The following is a 23,631-nucleotide window of genomic DNA, read 5'->3' on the forward strand; positions in this document are numbered from 1 at the left end:
GGTTATATGATCTTGGGTTTTGGTAAGACAATTAATGATGGTTGAAGGATGAAAGAATATACTAAATTAGTTAAGCATAAGAATTGGAGCTGAATGGAATTTAGTGACAGTGGAGATAAGAAATTATTCTGATATGAGCTTTGTATAGCCTAGGGTGGTGACTGAATTCTATTTTTCATATTTGAGTAAGTTTACTTGGATGGATTAGGCAATTTTCTTAAGCTTGATTGAGCAATTATGCATGGATGGAGAACTTGGTGAATCAAATGGCTAGGATAAATGGACCTATGAATGAGTTATAGGAAATTGAAGCGATGGTGGGGTGGCTGGGAAAGTAGTAGATTCTGACAAGCAAGTGTGCAATATAGCATTCGAGCAATCTGGATTAAAGAACAAGTCAAGTTGGGTGCCAAAAACCAGCAGGTTCACTACTGATATAGCGCCTAGCGGCACTGGTAGTTGTGTCAAGCGATAAGAGCTCCAGGGAAGTCTCTGCACCATATGGTGCCTGGTGGCAGGGTGTGCTCCTCCAGGCGACAGACCCTAAAACAGTGGGTCTGTTTGGAGCATAGCGCATGGCGGCGGGGAGGTTCCGCTAGGCAGTCTGTGCAGGTTTTGCCTGGCGACACTTAGGCTGCGCCAGGCGATAATGCTGCTGTCAATGGCTTGTGTGTGTTGTTTTACGCAATGATGCTATACTTGAATCGGGAGATGTTGTGCCATGAGCGGGTAGGTTCATGGATGGTGGTGAACATGTGATGATATGAGCGGGGAGGTTCATATCCAGTTACTCTCGTGTGGGGATACGAGCGAGGTAGGTTCGTATGTTCCGTGCTCACACTTGAGAGATGTTGCGTGCGGGGAGGTACGTAACTGGTGGATCACGTGTGTTAGACTACGGGCGGGCAGGTCTGTAGAGCAGGACTACAAGCGGAAGGTTCGTAGAGCAGAACTACGAACGGGGAGGTTCGTAGAGGCAGAACCACTAGCGGGCAGGTTCGTGTGAGCATCATAAACCCTGAATCTGAGGCTAACTATTTGTGTGTTGTGAAGGTTGAAAAACCTTGGGGATAAGGTCTTGGCCAAGAACTAACTAGGATGAATAAGATGGGTGAATTACTTTTATTTTGTTAACTTATATGTTATTTTGTATATAAGCTCATCCTTTTTGTTTGTGATTGGCGATGATCGTGTGATTCGTTACACGGGAGCAGATGATGCTACAGGTGATGTTGTGGATGCATAGATGCGGAGAGAGGGATAGCCGGGGATGCTATGAGCTAGGGATTTTTACTGTATTTTCATTTGTTTATCGAACTTTGGAATTTGTAATACATTATATTATAGTTTTATTTAAATTTTGGCGCACTGGATTTTATTTTAAATTTTCCCGCGTTTGGGAATAATAAAAATCATGACGTTTGACTTTCAACTCTTATTTATTTTATTTAATTAAGTAATTTTCATTAGGGATATTACAATGAGGGTAAGGGAACCTCGATAGCGAAGAACCTGCAAAGACACTCTAACGCCTAAGTTAGTTACTGCAGTAAATGTGGAGATTACAATAAATGAAATCATTGACTTACCTCGTGAATAGTGTTATTTATATTACTTGGATGAGCCTTGGTTGTTGGACCTAGGTTATGCAAGATTATATTGTCTAAGGTTTTCTTAATGTGCTTATTTATCCTTAATCACTTTGTGATTTGTCCTTTTATCTAAATGGCTCCATACTGCAGCAATGACACATGTGTTTGTCCTTTTGGTATAGGCCGAGACATCCTCGATGTTTAGGGACATACTTGGCCAATATATGTATAATTAGAGTTTCAAAATAAACATATCAACCTAGTTTGACAGGTTAAATGGACGCTGACTTTTGGATCTTATAATTTTATTTTGAACAAAATGAATCATTTCAATACAAGAAAATCTTTAAATAACAAAGACTAAAAATAGTTGATCACTATAATGACTAAATTATAAATAAAAAGTTATCAGTCTTTAAAATAATTATTATTATAAATAAAAAATTATAATTAGAGTGACCAAATAAACTCTAAATTGATCAATAGTATTAACTACTACAATTTTGATTACTAAAAAAACTGATGTTTAAATTGATTATTCTGACCAATTTTTTTTTTCTAAATTAATTTTTAATTAGGGAACTTCTTGAGTTTCGGTTTAAAAAAAATCTAAATCCAAAAAATTAAAAAGCAGAATATTTATTTTTAAAAATTTAAGTATTACTGACTTAACTCAAAAGTCTCGGAGAAGTCCAACTTAAACTAATATAGTCTACGATCTAAATGGTCCAGGTCAACAATAACTCTGATTGATTACAATTTTTATAATCTATTTGCAAGGATTTTACTGATCATTTGGTTATGCCAATCACTACATGATGATATTCTAAATGAGATTTCCCTTATTTAAAAATTAATAAAAGAAAGTTGTGTTTTTACACAATGCTTCGTATCCACATTTTTTTTTAAATATTATAATTCTATAATTTTAAAGAATTTACCCCTGACGTAAAAATTATAAAACCAATATTCTCATTGTACCACTTTCATTTACTTAAATTGATTTTTTAATCTTTTAAAATCCAAATCAATAATCCTAAAGAAATTGAAGTAAAGGTTTTTTTTTATAATACATTCATTGACCCCAATAAAAATTGTATCTAAGACTTTCTATATATCTAAAATTCCATACACTATATCGACATAGTGTGTTGAACATAAGGCTTGTCAGGACAATAATATACTCTACAATATTGAGTAAAAGAATACATAATACATTGAACTTCATCCTAAAAACAATATTTTTGATAAATAAATAAATAAATTTAAATTTAATATACGTTTGAAGCTTTTGAAGTCCGATGACCTTCTTCTGAGCAGACCCAGCCCCAATGAGAGGCTGATGGAAGCAATTGTCTGACTCAACAATTATGACACTTTCCTGCATAGAATACTAAAATAACCACGATTTGAAATTCTTGAAGCCATCAATTAGCCTTCTTATATATGATCTTCCCAGAAACAATATTATGATCTGTTAGCATTCAGTTGATGCCATCTTCATTGATAAATTACCCAGTGATGCTCACAAGAAGTTACTTTCTGTATAACTAACTCAGATTGCACCTGTTAATGTAGCCATGACAGCAGTAAATCAGTTCATTGCTCTCCATATTAACCTTGTTGTCATGCCTACAAAATTGCAAAGGGAAGAACAGCAGAATTTTTTGGAACAAACGAGAACAATTGCAAACTGAATCCCATGTGTTTCAAAAGCCCATAATTGCTCCCTGCTGAGTGCTTACTGAAATCATAGAAGTTTCTACTGAATTTCATTTTCCCTCAATATCCTTCATCACATATTTTTCACTTGAGACAGCATTTTCTGATGAATTTCTATACTGACGAAGTTCACTCGGATCCTTACAGTCCTTCAGCATATCAGAAAATGCTTTAGCTTTCCGAATTATAGATTTTCTTCGTGTAAAAGCATCCTCTCTGTCTCCACCATAAGTATTTGGCAAGTTGCCAGAATAGGGAACAGAAGACATTAACTTGCAAAGCTTTTGAGCCATTTCAGTCATACCTTGTCTCTTTAACTCAGCTTTCATTCTCTGGAAAGTGAGATACTGAGGAACTATACCTCTTCTTATCATGTCCTCGAATTCAGCAAAAGCCTCTTCCAACCTATGCATTTTGCAGAGCAGATGAATTAACATGGTACTGGTAGCCAAGTCCATATCATAACCATTATGCCTCATTTCCTTGCTAACTCGAACTGCCATGTCTAACTTCCCCTCTTCACATAACATCTTCACCAAAAGATGGTAAGTTAACCGATCTGGGGTATAACCAGACTCAATCAACTTTGCATACAGGTTCATCCCCTCCTCAACTTTTCCACATCTTGAAAAGTACCTAAAAAAGTAGTTATAGGTAGTGGGACTTGGGATCAAACCCCTGCTTATCATCATTTTAAGAATCTTACTAGCACCAACAAGATCTGCAGCTTTACAAAACCCTTTTATTAGAGAATTATACGTTGAATCAGTAGGACCAATTTCCAAAACATGGAATCGTTCCAACATACCCAAAGCCTCTTTGAATCTTCCAGCTTCTGCTAGTGCATCGATGATTGGGTTGTACACAATTGCATTTGGTGCAATTCCTTCTCTGGTCATATCACCAACCATTTCGAGTGCTTTCTCGACACGGCGCATCCTGCAATATCCTTCCACAAGGGTACCATATGTCACAACACTTGGTCTCACATTCTCCTTCTTCATCTCTTCCCAAAGTCTCTCGCCCTGCTTCAGTTTCCTCGATCGAAACCATCCATTCAACATTATGTTATATACCCGAATAGAAGGAACCCAACTTAAGTCCAACTCCTTTTTCCAAAGGAAATACTCTGAAGCTTCCCTCACTGACCCTTCTTTACAAAGTGAATCTATCAATATCTCAAACAAACTCATTTCTGAGCCAGAATCCACAATGGACTTGTTATCTTTAGCAAATTCATAAGTTCTGATTGCAAGTTTGGACATACCTGATTTTTTTTTTTCAGAAAGAAAAAGCATTCATCGTTAGAAAGAAACAGAATAATTTTGGACAACACTACACACATAATTTGAGTTATGAAAATTCGTAAACAGATTGGCTAAACTACACCATCACTTGCAGTATACTAACTTAAAATTCAACAATTTTAAACAAATTAGAAAGATTCCGATGCCTTTTGACCTTTGTTTCTACTATAAGAGCAACAAAAATTCTTTGGTTCTAATCCTTTTAAACTTGAACTGCAAAAAAAAAATACATTGATAAGTCCAAGATGATTTTTATCAATGAATCCAAAGAACGTTACTTTTACAAGTTTTTCTTTCACAGCAAATTCACTTTCAAAATTAAAAATTCAAAAGTTTGAAAACCCACTTCTCAAGTCATGAAAACCAACTTCAATAAACCCTACTTCGCAAGTCCAACCCCAAACACACAATGCACTCAATTTGAGTTCTGAAAACTCTCAAAACACATTGCGAAACCCAAACTGAAATTGAACAATCCGAAACCTTAAATCGCAGAGCATAATCCATTACCTGCTCGAGCATAGCGTCGAATCATTATGGCAAAGGTCTTAACGGAAACCAAGCTTTCGTTTTCTTCTTCCCCATCTCCGACGTGATCGAGAACAAGTTTCCATGCGGCGTCAAACTCCCTTGCCTTAGCGAGTGCATTGACGACGGCGTCAAGGAGCTTCGGGTCGGGCCTGAAGCCGGGTCGCTTCTGGGCCCAGAGGAAGAGCGAGTGTAAGAGCTTGGGAGACGAGCCGAAGCGGTCGAAGACGGCGAGCAGGAGGGCCGGGTCCGGTTCGATGGCTGAGCGATCGAGTTGGGCGTGGAGGACCGGACCGGGCGAGACGGAAGGGTCCGTGAAGAGGTTGGAAATGAGGGAGAATGCGTTTAGGTTCGGAGAGGTAGGGTCGGGAGTTGGGTTAGGGTTGGCGTTGGGATTCGGATGAGGGTTTGGTTTTGGTAGTGATGGCCATTGGATGATTGGATTTCCCGGTTCGGATAGCCATGAAGAAGAGAAGAGACGGTCTGGGGAGGGTCGGAAGGAAGGGTTTAGGTTAGGAATAGGGTCTGGGACTGAGATTGGGTTTGGAGTACAGGGTAATGAACGGAGGGAGAAGAGTGGATTAGGGGATTTGAGATAACGAGAGAGCATTGAGTTCGGTTTGGAAGATGGAACTGAAGTGGTAGCATAACTTCACAAATTTTAATTGCTTTTCTAATAAGCTCCCTTAAGTTACTTTTTTAACAAATTCTTTTATCCACTTTTAAACTCTTTTGTATAAAATAGGAAAATGATTTTTTTACATTCACATGATTCATTTAATAACTTATTTTAAGGGTTAAAATAGTTATTTAAAAAATGAACTTTTGTATTTATAAAAATAAATTAAAGGATAGTGTTAAATAAGCTAAAAGAATTTTGGATGTAAAAATACCATTATCCTATAAAATAAAAGAAATGTTTAACTTAGTGGCAAATTGTTGGTGCAGAGTGATGATATATATTGTTCTTATGTAATTGAAATATACTCTTCAAAGACTCTATAAGAAGCACCTCATTCACTCCAAAGTAATTTTATATGTATTCAGGATGAGATTCTGACAATATTAGAGATGATGGGTGTGCTTGCAAAGACAAGTTGACGCTAAAATTAGGTATGTGTTAGATAGTAATAATGCAATATTGAATATGTAATACCTTATTAATAGTGTTATTTATAATGGATTCTTAGGTTTTTACTTGATTGGGTTGTTTAGATGGTTAACTTTTTTAAATTGTTTAGGATTTTTGCTAAACCATCTTGTGTCTTAATCTCTTTATCAATTATGATTGATCCTTATTAGCTCTGGTTGAGATGTCCTTACTGACATGGTGTCATACTTTATTGTTCGAGATAGGCTCGGTGACATATAGTACACTAGTCTTGTTATGCAAAGAAAATTTATTGAAATTGTCCGGGTTGAGTTGAAATTTTTTTACAAATTTCAATAGGATTTAATTTTTGACCCGACCCACCTAGAACCCGGCTCACCCAGGTTGAACTCGTGATGAGCCAGGTTGGCTCATCAACCCATAAATAAAGAGTCACATAAATTTTTTTTATTATATTGGGTTTACATGTGAGTTAGGTTATGTTGTTTTTTTAACCAACATATTGGTAATTTGTATTCTTCTTCTTTTTTGTGATTTTGGTTTGTATTTGGAATTTAACATCTCTTTGAATTGTATTTAGATTCTATTGAAGTTTTTTAGATTTTAATGATAATTATAATTTAGTTTTTTTTTAGACTGGAGAAAAAAAATTGTACTTTTTTTAATTAAGTGAGTCAATGAGCCAACTCATTTAACCCACCAACTCGTGGTGGGTCGGCTAATAAGTGAACCGGGCTAGGTTGGCTCACTAAGTGGCCAACCCATGATGGGTCGAGTCGGGCCAAGCCCGGTTATCCCTTTTGACAACTCTAAATTTTATGTTCTTTGGTTGCTACAAGTATATAGCCCTCTAGTATCAATAAGTGCAATGATGAAGAGAGTTGATGGACAGGTGTGGGTGGTCTCAGGTGTAGCAGTTACTTGGGAAGAAGAATGATCGTGAGGCATGACCATTATATATAAGATCTAACGGTTGAAAATGAAATGGTGTCAGGTGAAAGAGTGCCTCTAGTGGCTATAAAAGAGGGCTCATTTGGACAGTTGAGGCAATTATATGCTCTAGTCTATGATGCTCAAATACGGCACGTGTATTAGATACGACATGTATCTGATACGTTAATACACTAATTTTGAAAATAATAGGGCACGGCACGTTATGTATACATCTTGAAAAAAAATACAATATTTTTTAAAAACATGATAAATATATGATTATTCTTGTGTAAATTCAAATTAAAATCAAATGTATTAAATATTTTCAACATAAATTTTATAAATTATTGTCATCATAAGAAAATGGGTTAAATATGTTTTTGGTCCCTCAAGTTTCAGCAAAATTTGGAATTAGTCTCTCATCAAAACTTTTGACCAATTTAGTCTTTCATCTTTCAAACTGTGTGAATTTAGTCCTTTTAACCAAATTTTGTTAAGTTTATTTGACGTCTCAAGCCCATTTCATGATAGTATTTAAAATATTTACACTGTTTGACACATTTTTGCTTCAATGTTAACTTAAATACTATCATGAAATATGCTTGAAACGTAAGATAAACTTAACAAAATTTGGTTAAAAGGACTAAATTCACGCATTTTGAAAGATGAAGGACTAAATTGGTATAAAGTTTTGATGAGGGACTAATTCCAAAATTCACTGAAACTTGAGGGACCAAAAACATATTTAACCCTAAAAAAATTATTGGTTTATATATTAGATATTTCATTGATAAGTATTGATAAAGTATCTTAAAGTATCGAATATGGATACATGTCAGACACGGATACGTAACACAAATTGAAGTATCAATGCATCATAGGCTCTAGTAAGTGACAAAGTGTTCTTATTAAATGTGTTGCTTTGCTTTGTCATCCTTGTTTAGGTATGTCTTCCTCTAGTGTTTCCAATATGTCATCTAATACCAATGAGACATGTAATGGTGAGGAGAGAATGAGATCCTCAACAGGCGCATCATCTTCTAATAAGTATATGAAGCAACATTTGTATGTAGCCAAGAGTCTTCTATTTGAAGCAACATCTTCTTTCGCTTGAACCTTCAAGATGTATTACATGTCTTTGTCTTAGCATTGAATGTGTGTGACTTCTTTGGCAAGGCCTCTAGAGCATGGTGGTGCTTTATAGCCTCTAGAGCATGGTGGTGCTTTATAGATTTGGGTAGGTGACTTCTCTCTACCTTTGAACAAAATACAGTGTTTGACACGGATGGTTAACCTTACAACATTGACATCTTGTCTTTTCCATTGAAGTTGATAAATAGAACAATTTTTGTCACGTTTTCCAGAGATCTTTGATGTTGATAACGGATTACAAGATCAATGAAAGACTAAAAAAATATATAGTTTTTGCAAACGTAAAATAAACATTTGTTAATGTTTGACATGTACTACAAAATAATTAAGACTTGTGTCCTTTGAACGAAATATATATATACTTATTATTTGTTCAAGCAACAACTTAATTAACTAAGTGCACTAACTTGTATCTATGTAAACAAAATCTTATGAAATATACATGTTCATGACACTTGCATCTCTCAAACAAAGCACATTTTAAACAAGCCTTCATTTGTCTTAATCACACAACTTACATTTCATGAACTAGATGAAATATATGTATGACACGATTTGATACATTTTATACTTATTTAATCACATATAAAAAATCAAACATAACCTATATTTCCAACACATTTAGTCAACAAAAACTCCATTTTAAATCACAGAAAACTTTGAAAAACTATTATATGATCATTTCTAGTTTTAATTTGAATTTTGAAAAAATAAATAAATAAAAGCTTTCATATTGCTCCGATTGGGTTTCATTGAATTTTTAACTTGCAAATTCAATATTCAACCCAATAAACACTCTTGTTAAAATTTTATAATATTTTTGTCTTGTGAAAAAATAAAACCATTTTCTTCATGGTAAGTAAACAACAGTAAAATTCTTCAATAATCGACTTCAAAAAGGAGCATAAAGTATGAAATCACGCAGACACAAACACCACCTCATTGGCCATTGCACTTTACATCACAAAAACAGAGTTTGCGCGAACCGTCGATAACAGAAAACAGAATGGCTTCCATGAATTTCTTTACCACCATTTCCCTCGCCGCCGACGGCCGGAATTCCACCACCTATTTTCCCCGGAGGCGGACGTACTCCGTGGCTCTCGCCGCCACTTCGCCGGAATCTCCACCGGAAATAGAGCTCGAGTTCATCGGGGTAACGTTCAACTAATTCCATTTCTGCCTAACAGCAATTCAATTACATACATTCGATTTGTGTTCTCACTTTGTTCTGGATAATTTAGCATATCCGAATAGAATTATTTAGGGTTAGTGAATTTGGAATGAGTGGAAACGGTTTGTTGCAGCCGAAAGCGGAGAGTGATGGAAAGTATCCGGTGGAGAAAGCAAAAGCGATAAGCGGAGAGAAGCTGTTGCGGAACATCATGACGGATAACAAGATCGAGCTTTACGCCACCTATGTATGTCTCATACCACATGATTTTCAATCCACCACAACCACTAACTCCTTTTGCACCACATTTTCAATGGCTATGCACTACTTTTTCTTACTTATTAGTAGATTAGTAGATTTAATTACTGTTACTATAGCTATATAATTTATTTTATGGTTTCCATATTTAAAAAGGTTAAATTAACTTTATTTTATATATTTATTACGTGTGAAAAAAATGTTCTCTAAAGAATGCAAGATGTGTTGTATACAGAAAAAAAAAAAAAGAGAACTGTTAATAATCGCGAAGGAAAAATTAGTATTTAGCAAGAAACTTTTGTATCGTTTTAAAAATGAAAAAATTATGTGATGTTTATAATTTTAAGTAATCAAAAGTATATTAAAGTTTGCTAATAAGTATTTTCAAAAGGATAATTTAGATGTAATATTTTTGTCTTTCTGTTATTCTTTAATTAAAATTTTAGTTACACAGATGATTCTTATAATAAATATTTACAAAGACTACGACTAAAGTAAAATTTTCTGATTAAAATTTAACATGAGAAGTGTTAAAACAACTAATTTTAAATAGTTGACAGCGAAATATTTTTATGCTGATAATGCCTCTTATCAAACCCTTAATTTATGTCACTATAATGGATGATCTTTTATCCTGCCTTTAGTTTTTTCAATATATTTTTTTATGTGAAATGAAGTAAATTTTGTGTGTTGATTTTTATGAAACCTACTTTTTTTTTTAATAAGTAGTAAGGTGTACAAAGATTTTCAACTCAATATTAATTGACAATATGGCATTTAACTAAATTTAGAATATTAAATTTTGTAATAATTATTGTTATAAAAATATGTAAATAAGTAAAAGTAAAATAATTTATTAAAAATATATCATGTAATGTTATCAACGCATTTTTTTTGTTAGTATTTTTAATAAATAAATCTTTCATATATTAATTGCTTATTCTTTGTTTTTAACAACATCGTTTTAAAAAAAAAATAAGAAACGTAAATTTAAAACTCAAACTTCATATGAATACAGCAAAAATGATCATGTACTTATTTAAATAATATTTATGTAGCTGTTAAATTTTAACTTCATGAAGAGCAGGGGAAACTGATGAACTGCGGAGGAGGAGGTAGCTGTGGAACTTGCATCGTAGAGGTAAATAATTTTGTTGTTGTCATGATAATATTTTCCTACATACGCTTCCATTGTTAAGCCGATACTAACTTCAAAATACCATTATTTGAGTGATCACATCGTGTGTAAATTGTCTGATTTATTAATCATTCGGTTGAAGATTAACTTTCTCAACTTTGTAGATAGAGTTAACGCTTAAACACACTAAATAGTTCAATCAACGTTTTAACTGATGCATGAATATGTTGTGTTGGTCAATGAGTTAGCATAACATTTACGAAGTATGAACCTTATCTCTGAGGTTTTTTACAAGGTATATACTGTATACCCATTAATCTCTAATTGCAAGTGTTATTGATTCTTTTGTTGCAGATTATTGAAGGAAAAGATCTTTTAAATGAAAGAACCAATACTGAACTCAGATATCTCAAGAAGGCATGTTTGCTCTCCCTCTCAAATCACCACACAAAAACGTTTGGTTCGAGTCATGGTTCAACTTTAACTGGTTAAATCTATAGTTGAATTGAATAATATTAGAAAGAATGAAATAACCTATTTAAGATTTAACTGAATCTCCTATCCTAAGACAGTGTAGAAATTTCATATTCTGAGAAAGTCATTTGATATTATGGTCATTGAATTGAATTGAATGCACTTCCATCTTATCCAATGGAACAATGAACTACTGGTGATTTATAACCCCTTTTTTTCTTGTAAGACCAATTTCTTAGAAAGGTCATCTTACTCTTTGAGGGTTATATGATGGTAAGCTTTTTCTAATTCTAAGCTTTTGCCATTTTGAACAGAAACCTGAATCTTGGAGGCTGGCTTGTCAAACTATTGTTGGAAACAAAGAAAACTCTGGCAAGGTAGGTATCTTTCAAATTCAAGCTTCACTTTAAATAGCTATTTTTTCTTTGTTCTGTGTATCGAGAGTGGTGTCACGGCATATACCCTATACCATGATCATGATCTACTTTTATTGGATATTTTAAATAAAAAGTTGTTTGATTTTATAATAATTTAATCTGATTGGATGCCATATTTCATAAAGTTTCAACATCTGCTGTCAAGTTGATCCCAATTCACTACAAACACCATTAAAATGATTATTTGTATATGAAGTCTACAATAGGACCCTCAATGATGAAGACAATTATAGCATGTAGAAAATATGATGTGCTAGTCACTTTCACCTTTAAGTAAACGAAATTTAGAGAGTGCGAAATCTTTATCTTTTTATACAGATATAGTAAAGAATGAGACATAAAAATATTGAGTGATTACATTCAAAATTAAGATTGTTTTCCTTCATGGGTAGTAGATTTGGTGGATTAATATATTTGCTATGATGGCCTTTTAGGTTGTTGTTCAAAGGATTCCTCAGTGGAAGAAGTAATAGACCATACCAAGCAGGATTTCCATGTGTTCCTCCTCGATTTAACAGGGTTAGAAGCAGCAGTACAAATCAGTGATGCCTGCATCATAAATTTATTAAAACTCTGGTTTGGTTCTTAATGTAACCTGGCAGATATCTATAATGTATAATTTCCCTTCATGTTTTTTAATGCTTGCCACTTGGTTTATATTCTTTAGGTTAGTGTACAAACCTTTGGTGCACAATAACATCAACGAGCCAATATGCAGAATAGAATATTGCAGAAAAGAGAAAAACATCAGCACAATTTTGAACTTGTTTATATACTTAATCTATGGAATGTCTTATCTAAGAAGCTCAATTGATTGCAAATGACATATGATCTTTGATGTCTAATTCCCAAAAGTGTAATGTATTCTTTTTCTTCACACAAATTGCTGAAGGAATTCCTTTACCGCAGCAGCTTTCTCATGGCTACAGAGAGCTAAGTATGTTTAGATAATTTCAATTCTTATTTCTACTCTCCAAGTCTTTTTGTTTAATTAAATTTTAGAATTTTATGGTATTTGAAATTTCCTTTTACAAATCATAGTACAGAACACTAAATTCGTCCCTTAAGAGTTCAATTATTGGTGACATAGTAGAAACTCATGATCCTTGAAAGATTATTCTGTCACTAGATAAATTTGTTAACCCTAACAGACTTGAATTTAATTGCAAAAATGGTGCACCGACAAGGCGGGAGTGTGGTAATATGCTTGATAATGGCATTGAATAAGATGACAACCACAGAAATGGAATAGGGTCATTGTTTAATAGTGGACACAGACAGATAGACGGCAGTAATAATGTTTATCAATGAAAACAAAGATTATCTAAGAAAATTATTAAGATACAAAAATTAAATCTTTAATACTTCGTTGTGCAGTCAAAGTTTTCGGCTCTAATCGTTTAGAGTAAAAAAATACGAGATAAACTATAACATGGAAGGAAGTTACGGAATATAAGGAATATAAGTGTAAGGCCCATTAAAATATTTTCATTTCTCCCTGCCCTATATTTTAAGGGGCTATCCTGGTAAGTGGGCCTAAGGACTGGCCCAATAGATAAAATCATCATTTGTTGTCCTAAACTTCACTTTTCACTCATTTTCACAGAACCTAGGTCTGCAACCGTCAATCCCTCTGCTAGGGTTTGTTCACTGTCACGTTGAACTAAGGGAGATTGCTACTCCATGTAAGTATTCCTTCTTGTTTGTACTGGTCCCTCTTCACCTTATCGAAATTTCAGTTGAGAGCCTATGCTAACTCCATCTCCTGGTTCTGTCCCACCCTGTTTTCAGCCCCATAGTTCGTCTTTAGAGTTGTTGTGCCGTGGTCGTGCCGCCAGGATCTCTACTAAGCTTTTCCAGGTACGGGGAAGTTAGAGTTTTCGAGTCTTGAACGATTTTCTGGCTGGTTTGATGTTTGTTGGGTATTGCATGAACTGTATGTCTGTGATGAATGTGTGAACGATCTTGGACTGTTGCTTGGGTATGGATATGTGACTGTTGCAGGAAAGGCAGTGGCGAGATCTGTCAATCTCGCCCAAGCTAGAGTAACTCGCCCAGGCGAGACTTGTAGGAGCAACCAGGGTTTCGCGAACCCTCGCCCAGGCGGAGGACTCTGGTTTTGAGCGAGGCCAGTCTCGCTCAAGCGAGAGCCACTCGCCTAAGCGGGGAGGAGTGAAGGCTTGGAAGCCCAGGTGAGGGACGCCACTGTTGGGCGAGAGGTTGTCTCGTCCAGGCGAGCCAAGACTCGCCTAAGCGAGCCTGCGAGGAAATCCCAGCATTTGTCGCGATCTCGCCTAAGCAAGGGTCTATCGCCTAAGCGAGAATACCCTTCTTGCCTGAGCGAGGGCTCTTGGCTTGAGCGAGATATGCTGCAGGTTGGATGACTCTCTTAAATTGGTAATTGGATTGTTGGTTATGATGTGTTTTGTATGAGGTATGAAGTTTTTGAATTTAAAGGCATGGTATGATCTATGTTATAAATTGTATAAATGATTATGCATGTTGGGAGGAGATTATATGTGGGGGAATTGTGAGCTGGGCATGATTTCTACATGAATTGTACATGAGTGGTTGGATACATATGTATGTGCGTGTGGTCACAAACCTGGCATGAGCAACAATGGATCTTGATGGTTGGTAAACCTTTGGTATGGTTTTTGTATGAGGAGAAACACTTTACTCATGATTGGGAATAACGAGTTGGTAATGACTCAACATATGAGAAATGAGGATTTGGTTATGGATCTTTGTTTGAAATCTTATGTGCAACGTATGTGTAAATTCTTGGCTGTTTATGTAGGTTGGTTTGTGTCAGTGCTTAATTCCTTAGAGTCTCTAGGTGAGACTTTCAGGGTTGTGCTTCAATGGTCGGGACGTAATTCCATGGCCCTTGTTAGTGGGTGTCCATGGTGGTGCCCCATCTGTATAACTAGGTAAGGATTCAAGGTAAGGTTGCATCCTGACACTCTAAGGAGTCAGTTAGTCTCACCTAGAGCGGACTGACTCCTGTGGTGAGAGTAGTAGGAGGCCTGAAATTCATTAAGAGCTAACCTTGTGGTGAGGAAAAATTGATTCATTGTAACACTTGTAACACATAGCTCGGGGATGAGCAGAGGTATCCACCACAGGTGCAAGCATCCGCTGAATCCGACCAGGTTATACGTATCCGGATGAGTCGAGTCGAGTCGTAGTGTATTGATTGAAAAGTTATAACATGCTTGTTTGTTGTATGGGTACTGGATGGTGAAAATATATTTGACTGTATGATGAAAATGTTGTCGGCGCTAGCTTACCCTGTTTGTTGTATGGTTGTATTGTATGTGGTTGTTCTTCTTGCGATGATCATCAATTTGATTGATGGGAGCAGATGGACGATGTTCTCGTGGCCAGCAAGGAAATGGCGATTCCGCTGCTTAGCCATCTGGGCTGGATTCTATTTTCGTTATGGTTCTTTAGGGCTACGGCCCATGTATTGCATTATGCCTTACAGTTCTACTATCTTTTCGTTAGACTTTTATCTGGTTTCAGTTGGCATCGTGGTGTGCCTAGTGTGTAGGGGTTGTGTTAGGACCCAAGGACTACTCTACATTACTATTTTGTGTGACGTTTCTTTTAATTTCGCTTAATAATTAAATGGGACGTTACAATAAGAATAACAGTACAGTTATTATTTAATTTTTTATTGGATTAAATATATTTTTAGATATTAAATTTTAGAAAATAAATATATATAATCCTTTTAATTCAATTGTGTCACATTGTTTACGGTGTCAAATGAGTTTACAATATTTTAAGTGTATCGAATGACATTTCTAGTTGATGTTTAAGTTATTTATATTAATTTAGAACACCGTTTAATATGTAAAAGAAATTAATATCTTTTGGGTAAGAAGATATAATGTCATGTCCAAGATATGTACTTCAAAAATAGTGGTATGTAAATTTTAGGTTAAATTACTATTTTGCTCCTTGTATTTGTTAAGTAGGTTAAATTGGTTCCCCAATTTTTTCTGTCTCAATTTGGTCCTTAATTTTTCAAAAATGATTCAATTTGGTCATTGTCGTCAATTTTGACCAAATGATGTTAAAGTCAAAGTCACATATCAATTTCTGATTTTTTTATTTTATTTTTTTACTTTTTAAAAAATTATTTTTTTATTTTTTTATTTTTTATTTTTAACACGTGTCACTTCACAGTTGTGTCACATGTCAAAGTGATTCAATTTGGTCCCTGTATTTGTTTTTAGTTTCAATTTAGTCTCAATTTTTGTAAAAATGAAGCAATATTATCCCTCCTTAAATTGAGTTTTTGTATAAATCTTATGATGATATTCTTACTAAAATTTACATTTTTATTAAATATTAATAGAAAAAATTTTAAACAAACTTTTTGTTTTTAGTTTTATTATTAAACAAAGTTAAACCACAAACCTAATTTTAATAATTAACCATTTTGTCATCATATATAAATGCATCAAGTGTACCATATTATACAAACTTAGTGAAGATTAAAAATTAAATAACTTGTCACACATAAGTTTAGGAACTAAATTTCAAATTCAAAACATAACTAAAGTTTAAAGTTTTGTATAGAATTTAAAGTTAATTTAAAAATATTTCTAGAAATATTTAATAAAAATATTAATGTTAGTAAGAATATCACCATAAGATTTATATAAAAAGTAAATCGAGTCTCAATTTAAGAAGGAACAATATTGTTTCATTTTTAAAAAAATTGGGATTAAATTGAAACTAAAAATAAATATAGAGGACAAATTGAATCATTTTGACACGTGACACACTTGAGAAGTGACAACGTGTAAAAAAGAAAACAAAAATTCACAAAAAAACTAAAAATTGGCACGTGACGTTGACTTTAACACCGTTTGGTCAAACTAACGGTAAGAACCAAATTGAATCATTTTAAAAAAAAAAATAAAGACCAAATTGAGATAGAAAAAACTTGAGGACCAAATTGACACTACTCGACAAATACAAGAACCAGAGTAATTTAACCTAAATTTTATCGGTCAAATTGTTAGATATGAACAATGAGCCTTTTTGTTAAACTTTTATAATAGAATTTATAATAATTAAGATAAATGTGAAATAAACACATATTCACTATAAATCATGATTTTTATCTTAATATTTATTGGATGAAACATTTATCACTTAGTTAAAAAAAATATAATAAAATAACTTATAATAAATGTGCAATGTTATTCTTTCTTTGCATTTAAGAGCATATTAGTTTAAGGTTATGATTTGATTCACTTTATCTCTATTATGTTATAATTAATATCACCTATAAACATATAACATCCATAAATATAAATACCCTATCGTACATACTTAATACAAAAGCCTTCTAATATAAATAAAAGTAATTAATTCGTTTTTTTTTTGTTGAATTTTCAAAACAATATTACTAATGTATCAAACTTACCCTTATTACTGAATAATTATAATGCTCTCTTCTCATTAGCTTTGATAGAAAATACAAAATTCATAATATTCAATAACGACAAACAAGAAAAATAGAATTGAATCTTTCATAGAAATTAAAAAAAAAAAATGTCTTATGAAGGAATTATTGATCTCTTTTAAAATGTCCTAGTAAGGACCAGAAAGAATATATTTCTTTTTTCTCATTAACGTTCTCTCTTTGTTTTACTCGTGTTAGTATTGAGTAATTTATAAAGTAAATGGGTAATATTTATACACAAATGTAAAAATTGATTTTTGCTTCTTTCTATTGTTTTATTACTTGTTTTTGTTTTTATTGTTTTTTTCTTTTTAAGATTAAATATTTAATCTTCCAATTATAACAAATTGGTTCATGTTCAAATATTAATTTTCTTTTATCCTTTTATTTTAAAAACAGTTTTATAACCCCTTATTTTCAATCTTGTTAAATTCTTTCTTACATGACAAACGACATCCCACTTAAGTATTTGTCCTACTTACACAAAATGACACGTGTTTACCACATGTTGAATTTAAATTTTTTGAATGAAAATTAATTTTCTTTATAAAATCCAACACCGTTTTTCAACATTTTAATCTTTTGAAATGTTAGTTAAAACATGTTTTAAGAAAAGTAAATAAATGGTGAAATTAAACCGTAAAATGGAAATCTTGTACCGAATATCTAAAGTTGGGTTTCTTTGTGAAATAAGAAAGGTTGGGGTTATTTGCATCACAAACAGAGGTAAAAGGGTTCTTTGCACCACGAGCAAAGGAGGATTCGTATGGTTAAGAAAAAGGCCGAATGTTTCCTTGTTTTCGTTGCATTTAGGGTTATATTGAGTTTTTAATTTGTCGTGTTCTTTATTTATAATTGTGCATTTCTGCAATTTATCCATGGAAAGTATTTTTTTTTTGTTAATTGTAGTTCTAATTAATTGTTTAAGTTGATTTTGCATGAGTTTTGGTGTTTGAATAACAAACTATTTAGTTTTCTTTGTGTGTTGAACTGCAAAATTCAAAAGAAAAGAAAGAGTAGTGGATGTAAGTTAAAGGGAAACAAATATGTATTGAAAAAAATAAGATTTAAAAGAAATTGAAGAGTTCAACACAAAATTTTGCTGCAATTTTTGTGTGGTTTATTAATCTATTGAATTGCAATCCATCTTTTTCTTGGAGTCTCCATGTTGTCTCATTTAATTCTTTTTAGTAGTCCTATTATTTTATAACTTTATTATTTTGTGTTTTTTAAAATTTCTTGAAGTTTTGTCTATAGTTTTGTATTTGTTTGACCTCTTGAGAAGATTTAAATCTCGCAACGATTTTCACATTGTTTGTTCACTCTTTGCTTGAGCTATTGGAGTTCTTTGCCAAAGTGCTAAAGGGAATTTGAGTGGAAAAAGGCTAGAGAGTACTAAAAAATGCGTACAAGTGTGATACACAAGTGGATTTTGAGTGGAACACTTAGAAGAGCAGTGAGGTTTTAAATATATTTTATTGTTATTTAGCTTTACTAAGCTTTCTTGCGGGATCTAGCAATATTGATCAATGCAACATGTTTCAACATAGGCATTCTTCTAGGAGTGGTTTTACATATGATTTAACCTATCCTACTTTCTATAATCATTTGGTTAGAGGATTTGAAATTACTAAGAGAGTGGTACGAAGAGATACGCCTAGTGTTTGTGTGGCAAAATATGTGAGCTTAGAAGAAAGCATAAACATGACAGCAAATCATTGTCGAGGGCCAAATCAAGTCTATAGGAAGAACAAATCAAAAGAAGGAGCTCCTATCATAAATCATTTTTCTCATGGAAGGATAAGGAGAAATTTAAGAAGAAAGGAGCTACTTCTACCACTACCAAATTTAAGGAGAAGAAATCTTCAAGTGTTACAAATTTGAGGACAAATTCTCTTCAAGGAGAAGTGTATGATAAAGGACTATCTCCTGAATTTTCAAGTGGTATGAATTTAAGGACAAATTTTCTTCAAGAAAAAGAGTATTATAGAGGACTATCTACTGATTCAATACAAGAAAAACTTCAGGAGGAACCTTTGCAATTCAAAGGACATGAAGACATAAAGATCATGACTCAAACACAATTATAAAATAATTTAGGCAAATAAAAGTATTTGTAATTTTGTTTTAAGTTTTTAATCAAGTTGTTTCTTTTTTTGAATTTTCAAGTTATTTTTGGGTCCGATGTATTTGGATTTTCTTTTAGGGTTTCTTAGGTGGCTTGAACATGTCTTTCTATATATAAGGGCACCAAATATATTTGTGGACACCTTGGGTAATCTTATTATATGTATTTGCATCCTTTGAGATAAGATTCTCTTGGTTCTTAGTTTAGAACTCTAAATTTTATCAAATATTAACATTTTTGTGACGAATCTTCATTTGACTTACAAATCTACTAGATTGTGGTGTCTCTTATCCCTATCTTATTTTGAATTCTTCTTATATATCTTTTGGTATTCTCTTATTTATTTTTGTTGTGCCTACTGAAGATTCAAATTTAGAAATGATTCAAATTTAGAAATGATTGTATTTTTACTAGATAAAATTGTATATCTTCACATTTTTATTCTACCCATACTTGAAGAAGGGTTTATATTTATTGAAGAAATAATAGTTATCGGTTCAATATTTATGAAATTCTCCCTTATGCATGAAGTCCTCAATATTGTTATGCTAGTGTATTGGTGTATGTTTCAAGTCATACAAACTCTTCTTCAATCTACAGATTATATCCTTTTTTTCTTTCTCTTATTTAGCTTTAAAAAATGTAAATATTTGACTAAACTCAATTCTTTCTTCTTTTTTTTCAAGATTCTTAACTAGTTATTCTTTGTACCTCTTAGAATCATTATTATATTCTTTCATTCAATGAACTCATTTGTTGTGAGATAAAAGTTAACAACTACATCTCTTCTTTAATATCACATAATCTATAGTCTCACATACTTCTTCAAATTTGTATATTCCCTTAATGGAGTGATATTTATATTATTATATTTGAATAATTAATTCAAGGTACCCAATGTTATTCAACTCATCAATTAATCTTTATTATTATCGTTTTTTTTTCTTAATCCATGGTTAATCACTCATTGTTTATTAGGTATTCAGAATTTAGTTTTGATCTTTTGGTAGCAAATGTACGGAAGCTCTACGAAAGAATAAATTGGATTTGGGTGCAATTTGGAATAGCTGAACTGTTGAACTGTTATTCCATTCGGTGCATTTCATGTTAGTCAAATTCATTGCAGACTCGAAGTGATTTGTGAAATTTAAGTTAATATAAAATTTTCATTCTATACTTTCGGTCAATAATATAAATAGGTATTTATTCATTTTTTTATTAGTTTTAATTTACTCTTTCATGAAACTTATTCTTTTGTTTTCTTTCATCACTTTTGTTGTAAGACTCACTCTTTTCTAGACCTAATCTTCTTTTTCATCTAAGGTCGTCTCATAGAGTGCCCAAAGACCCTACTCTCAGTCCTAATCCTCCTCATTCTACTACTTTTCAGAAAATTGTTCCCCTCCTCCCTTTTAGAACTGCAGAAGTGAGCTCTGCTAGGATTTGGCTCCCGTTCTTCGTCAAGCTAGTAAACTTTATTTTTATTCCACATAAGTTAGCCATCAACTCATACTTTCTCTTCTCTAGCTTGTTTTTCGTGGTTCCAACTAGGATTCTGTCAACACCCAATTTCTTTCGAGTAAATGCATTTGTTTTGTTAAAAAAAAATTAATAAAATAATATATATAAAATAATAATATAATAAATAATAAAATAAAATAAAAAATATGTTTTAATTGATGGTAGGTTTTTTTAACTTTAATTCTACCATGGGAAAAAAGGAAAAAGAAAAGAAGAAAAAAGTTAAGAGAAGGAGAATCTAATTTATTTTTTAATTATCACACTCTTTTGATAAGCCCAAATGTTTTGTACATATTTTCACCGCCACTGTTCGCTATTTACACTCTTCACATGACATGTCAGAAAAAAGACGTTTCATAATTTCTGTTTTTAGAGAAGGATATAATATTAGGAGCAATATTTTTTTATAATAATTTGAATAAATATCTTGCATTTACACTTATGTGATGTGTCTTTTTGCCTTGTCAGTCTGGGAAGGTATTATTTTAATTAGAAGCAAAATTTCCCGATAATAATGCTTTTAGAGAATGGTATGATTTTAATAGTTAAAAGAAAATATTCCTAGTAATAATTAGAATCAATTATATGAATAATATGTTATGATTTGATCACGATCTTTATGTGATGGAAAATATGATTCTAGTAATTACAGACAATATTTCGTTAATAATTATAATCAACACCATGAATATTATGCGACTATTTAATTTCTATGATATGTTTCATCAGCACCAATTCCTTCCTCATATATTTTATTATAATTAAAGACAAGGAATTCATTGGTACCCGAAATGCCTATATAAGCATAAAAGTTCTCCAATGTAAGGGACAAAAAAAAGGAATTCGAAAAGTCCCTCTTTTTTTTATTACAGAGCACACACAAAAGGGGTCACCTTAAGGTAAATTTTCTTTGCTCCTAATGCTTTTCATGATTCTCTTATAACATCAAATATATGATCGTTTGAACTGTTATATGATTAAATGTGTTCGGGATTCTCATGTTAGATGATTTTGGGTTTGTCATTGATGTGCTCAACCTTTCTCTTTTCCTTTATTTTTATCTTGGTAATTAGAAAGGTGTTTTTTCGTAGGCTTTAATTCTCTAAAATAATAATAATAATAAATAAATAAATAAAGTAAAAAATTATATTTTCTTTTATATAAGTTTTGAATGTCATGTCAAGTCTCGGACTTGCTTGATAATCAAAACACTCATTCGTAGGCTTTTAATTTTTTTTAATTAATAATAATAAAAAAATAAAAAATTATAAAATCATTTTTAAATGTCATGTCAAATCTTGGATTTGCTTAATAACTAAACCTTTTATCATGTAGAATCTCGAGTTATATATATATATAATAATAAATCTAAAATTTAGAAAAACACAATAATAATATCAAACAATAATTTTTTTATAAAGAACTACGTTATCCCTGATTTTTCAAATGGAAATACGTAGGAGCGAGGTACAATCCTCGTCCGGCCAAAAATATAAAAAAATATTTTTTTTTAATCTTTAATATTTTTGTATGTGTTTTTATTTTGTTTCATTTTGTGGGGAATAACAAATATTTTAAACATCGAATTCTATCTTGCACACTTAATTAAAGAAGGAACCGTCTTAAGACAGACCTTGTGGGGTGTTAATACCTTCCCCACACGTAACCGACTCCCGAATCCAAATTTGGTTTCGAAGACCATTCTTTTTAAGGTTTTTCTATAGTTTTCCATAATAAACTATGGTGGTGACTCCTCTTGTTTTTTTAAATTGTTTTCGTCGTCCCGCCACGATCTCGATTGCGACAGGTTCCTCTCAGTAACTTCATTTTGTTCTGGTATTAGTATTTTCAGCTCACCAAACTGTTCCTGGAGTTGTGGTGCTCCTCTGTAGGGTGCTTGTGTTGTTAGTTATCCTCTGTCCAAGTAAAGGAAGCTAGGGTTTTTCGCATTTTTGCAATATGTTGTTGTTTGGCTTCTGGTTCTTGATTAAAATGCTTGATTGACGTTTATGCTTGCCTAAGATTGAACTGGATGTGGCCTTGTACTATTTTCTTGGTTTGTCTGCACAAATAGTGAAGAAATCTGATATTCTCACGCAAGCGAGTAGGTCTCGCCTAAGCGAGAGTACTAGAAACTCTCCCAAGTTTTTGCTCATATTGTCGCTCAAGCAACGAGCTCCCGTTTTGAGCGAGAAGTCATCTCGTTTGGGCAATGAGGTCTCGCCTAAGCGAGAAAACGTGAAAACCTCATTGTTCCACTGCTCGAGCTCTCGCCTAGGTGAAAGGAACTCTAAAGAGTCAGCTAGTCTCATGTAGAGCGAACTAACTCAAGTGGTGAGAGTAGCAGGAGGCCCTAGCCTTTGGCAGGATAATGGTCTTAGATGTTTGAAGGCTAACCTTGTGCGTGGAAATGGCTCTACAGAGTAGTAGAGGCCATCACAAGTGCAAGCATCCAGTGATTCCGACCAATTATATGTATCCAGATAATTGAGTCTTAGAGTCCTACTTGTTTGCTATCACATGATTGTTTGCCTATCTTGTTGTATGTTTATGATTTGTTTTTAAGTATCTGTGTGCCATAACATGTTAAAATGATTTATACTCTAGCTTACGCTTTCTGTTTGCTTGTGTGTTTTGGGAGTAGTTTTCCTTTTTGCAATGATCATCA

General features: G+C 32.9%; 2 protein-coding genes across 2 annotated transcripts; one reads left to right on the top strand and one right to left on the bottom strand.

Annotated features, from left to right (window-relative positions):
- Positions 1-3,067: 3,067 nt before the first annotated feature.
- Positions 3,068-5,794, bottom strand: LOC114194427 (pentatricopeptide repeat-containing protein At5g11310, mitochondrial). Its single transcript, XM_028084624.1, has 2 exons — positions 5,132-5,794; positions 3,068-4,581 (listed from the first exon to the last, which is right to left on the bottom strand). Exons 1-2 carry the CDS (start codon positions 5,757-5,759, stop codon positions 3,365-3,367), a joined length of 1,845 nt encoding a protein of 614 aa, XP_027940425.1. The 5' UTR covers positions 5,760-5,794; the 3' UTR covers positions 3,068-3,364.
- Positions 5,795-9,257: 3,463 nt separating this feature from the next.
- Positions 9,258-12,647, top strand: LOC114194428 (photosynthetic NDH subunit of subcomplex B 3, chloroplastic). Its single transcript, XM_028084625.1, has 6 exons — positions 9,258-9,501; positions 9,653-9,766; positions 10,865-10,918; positions 11,270-11,332; positions 11,704-11,766; positions 12,261-12,647. The coding sequence occupies exons 1-6, from the start codon at positions 9,352-9,354 to the stop codon at positions 12,294-12,296; spliced, it is 480 nt and encodes a 159-aa protein (XP_027940426.1). The 5' UTR covers positions 9,258-9,351; the 3' UTR covers positions 12,297-12,647.
- The last annotated feature ends 10,984 nt before the right edge of the window (positions 12,648-23,631 follow it).

The sequence above is a fragment of the Vigna unguiculata genome, chromosome 8 (assembly GCF_004118075.2).
Source record: "Vigna unguiculata cultivar IT97K-499-35 chromosome 8, ASM411807v1, whole genome shotgun sequence".
NCBI classification, from domain to species: domain Eukaryota; kingdom Viridiplantae; phylum Streptophyta; class Magnoliopsida; order Fabales; family Fabaceae; genus Vigna; species Vigna unguiculata.